This window comes from Buceros rhinoceros, unplaced genomic scaffold (genome assembly GCF_000710305.1).
Source record: "Buceros rhinoceros silvestris isolate BGI_N320 unplaced genomic scaffold, ASM71030v1 scaffold25804, whole genome shotgun sequence".
NCBI lineage: Eukaryota > Metazoa > Chordata > Aves > Bucerotiformes > Bucerotidae > Buceros > Buceros rhinoceros.
The window spans coordinates 1,153-1,407 of NW_010407978.1; the positions used below are offsets into that span (position 1 = coordinate 1,153).

At 65.9% G+C, this 255-nt stretch overlaps 1 protein-coding gene across 1 annotated transcript in view; it reads left to right on the forward strand.

Annotated features, from left to right (window-relative positions):
- The window catches only part of PREB (prolactin regulatory element binding), a gene marked incomplete at both ends in the record, with an annotated part of 1,274 nt that extends 1,025 nt beyond the window's left edge, over positions 1–249 (forward strand). The window contains 2 exons of the mRNA XM_010134721.1: positions 4–98; positions 196–249. Of these exons, the coding sequence (XP_010133023.1) occupies positions 4–98; positions 196–249 (149 nt within the window). The remainder of the gene's footprint in view (positions 1–3; positions 99–195) is intronic.
- Between the last annotated feature and the right edge of the window lie 6 nt (positions 250–255).

Below are 255 nucleotides of genomic sequence, written 5' to 3' on the forward strand. Positions count from 1 at the left end.
CCCTCACTGTCATTCTCCCCTGCAGTGACTCTGGCACCTTCCTGGGGCTGGGCACGGTGACAGGCTCCGTCGCCATCCACATCGCGTTCTCACTGCAGGTGAGCTGCAGGTCTCCGTGGGGGAGTAGGGGCAGCCCCAGGGTCCAGCCCCCGGCACTGGGCTGAGCACTGGCCATCCCCACGTCATGCCCCGCAGAGGCTGTACTATGTGAAGGAGGCGCATGGCATCGTGGTGACAGACGTGGCCTTCGTCCCC